General features: G+C 52.2%; 1 protein-coding gene across 1 annotated transcript in view; it reads left to right on the forward strand.

Moving 5' to 3' along the window:
- XAB2 (XPA binding protein 2) overlaps window positions 1-2,561 on the forward strand; it is a 34,674-nt gene that overhangs the window by 27,695 nt on the left and 4,418 nt on the right. The window contains exons 11-12 of the mRNA XM_017727960.1: window positions 2,158-2,164; window positions 2,239-2,242. Of these exons, the coding sequence (XP_017583449.1) occupies window positions 2,158-2,164; window positions 2,239-2,242 (11 nt within the window). The remainder of the gene's footprint in view (window positions 1-2,157; window positions 2,165-2,238; window positions 2,243-2,561) is intronic.

Below are 2,561 nucleotides of genomic sequence, written 5' to 3' on the forward strand. Positions count from 1 at the left end.
CAGCCTGTGCAGGTCCCTGTGCAGAGCCCTCCTACCCTCCAGCAGATCCACACTGGCACCCAGCTTGGTGTCATCTGCAGATTTGCTGGTGGTGGACTCAATGCCCTCATCCAGATCATCAATGAAGACACTGAAATCCACGCTTGGGGAGCTCATCCAGCAGCTCCCTCATCCCCCTAGGATGGATCCCATCTGCTCCCAGAGACACCTGTGAGCATCTGAGGGGCTCAGCAGTCACCAGCTGCTTCCTCCTGGATTACAGGGGCTCTTCTGCTCCCTGTCCCCATCTCCCAGCCCAGGTGGTCACTTGTCCTGAGGATGACCTGTCTTAATGTTGAAAACCGAGGCAAAGAAGGGGTTAAGTAGCTCAGCCTTTTCCCCATCTGCAGTTACTGAGCTCCCTCCCCCATCTAGCAGAGAATGGAGGCTCTCCTTGCCCCTCCTTTTGCCCTTCACGCCTTTATAAAAATGTTTTTCCCTGTCCCACCCAGGCGTGGCCAGGCCGAGTTCTCACTGGGCTTCTGCCCCTCGTGCTTTTTCCTGCATGCCCTCCCTCGAGCAACTCCCTCAAGCTCTTCCTGCAGTACCTGACCCTCCTTCCAAAGGTGTTGCACCCTCTTTTTTTCCCTTGGTTCCTCCTAAAGCTCCTTGCCCATCCAGGCTGGTTGTTTTCCTCGCTGGCTCCTCTTTCGGCACACAGGGACAGTCTGTTCCCACTCCTTCGAGATTTCTGTCCTGGAATCCCACCCTTCCTGGCCCCCTCTGTTCCTTCCCAAGGAACCCTCCCAGTCACTCTCCTGAGTCTGCCCTCTGGAAATCCAGTGGGGAGGTTTTGTTGATGCCTCTCCTTGGTTCACCGAATATTGAGAACTCGATTATTTCATGGTCACTTGTTGGGGAGGATGAAAGTTTGGTAAGAAAGTTTCACAGATATGTAGGCTTGGCAGAAAGATCTCTGAATGTAGAAACTGAGGATGAGAGAGAAATGAAAGCAAGTTTTGATATAGAATAAAAGATGTTTTGCTGAACCAGTGATCACTGAATAGCTGAGAAGGCAAAGGTTGGAGATGAGTTGGAAGGAGATTTTTATGATTAGGACAAAGGTATGTGACTACAAACAAAGACGTGTTTTTCACCAAGTAAATGAGTCCCAAGAAGAGCATAAGTGAATAGAAAACATGTTTTTACCAAAAAACAGAGATATCACAGTCAAACAAGAAATGTCAATGTAGCAAGAAGAGAGGTCTAAGAATTTTCCACTGTAAGCTTAAATTGTAACTTACTTACTCCTGTGATTGGACAATAATGACTATAGTATGGTGATGGCAGTAGCAATGATAGGCTATAGGCAAATGTAAAGGTATTGTGTGTGGTGCTTATTGGTTGTTATGTATTAAGATACTCTGCAAAGAAAAGTATAAAATGCTTTGTAACATGAACAGCAAGCGGCTTCAGGTATGCCCACTGCTGGAGCTGGCAGCTGTAGGGCTGGCTCTGGATACCCACTCCCTGAAATGCTGTAACTTTGCCTATGCAATAAACAGCTTTCAAGAGAGCCGCCTGAAGTCCAGACATCCTTCGTAGACACTTCTCCTGTAAGCTTCATTCTGACTGTTCCCCTATACCCTATGGTCACTGTGCCCCAGACGGTCTCCAGCCTCCACATGTCCCACCAGCCCTTCTCTGTGAGCAGCAGGTCGGGCTCAGTCCCTGCCCTGGTGGGCTCGCTCACCAGCTGTGACAAGAAGTGAAGTTGTCCTCCACACACCCCAAGAACCTCCTGGGCTGCCCCTTCTCTGCTGCGCTGAGTTCCAGCAGGTCTCTGGCAGGTTAAAGTCTCCTGCAGGAGCGAGGGCTGGTGATCCTGGAATAATTCACCCACCTCTTCATCCTGGCTGGGTGGTCTGCAGCAGCCCCCCACCGGGATGTCGGCCCTGTTGGCCTCCCCTGGCTCTCACCCACGGGCACCCGACTTTATCGTCATCAATCTCAATTTCCATGGCACCCAGAGCCTCCCCGATACCCAGAGCCGCCCCTCCACCTCTTCTCCCTCTCCTGTCCCTGCTGAGGACCTGGTAGCCATCCCCTGGTCACACGAGCCGTCTCACCACGGCTCTGCTGCTGTCCCATGGCCTCCAGCTGCTCCTGTCCGGCGAGTGTCAGTGTCCCTGTCCCTCCTCAGCGCCGCTGACCTCGCCCCTGCCTCTGCCTCGCCCCCGTGGGCTCCTTCCTGGACAGCCTGGTCTCATCCTGTCTTGGGGTGACCTTACGATGTGTATCCCATATCGCTGCCTATGCCCAGAAATTAATTCCTGTGCCTTTCTGCGCCTCTAAACTGAGCCTGAGAGGGGGAAGGAAGAAACTGAGCAAAACTTTTGCAAAGCAGTTTGCAGCTTGTTCAAGGTCACACACAGATAGCAATCGGTTTTCCCCACTGCAGCACGGGAGGGAGGAAGCACCCGGCTTGCTGCTCCCAGGAGTTTTTTTGGCCAGTGGTTCAGCTGCTTTGTTCTCCGGAGAGAGACTGAGAGGTGAATTTGTCCTTCTCTGGAATTTCGGGT

The sequence above is a fragment of the Corvus brachyrhynchos genome, unplaced genomic scaffold (genome assembly GCF_000691975.1).
Source record: "Corvus brachyrhynchos isolate BGI_N302 unplaced genomic scaffold, ASM69197v1 scaffold1282, whole genome shotgun sequence".
Classification (NCBI taxonomy): Eukaryota; Metazoa; Chordata; class Aves; order Passeriformes; family Corvidae; genus Corvus; species Corvus brachyrhynchos.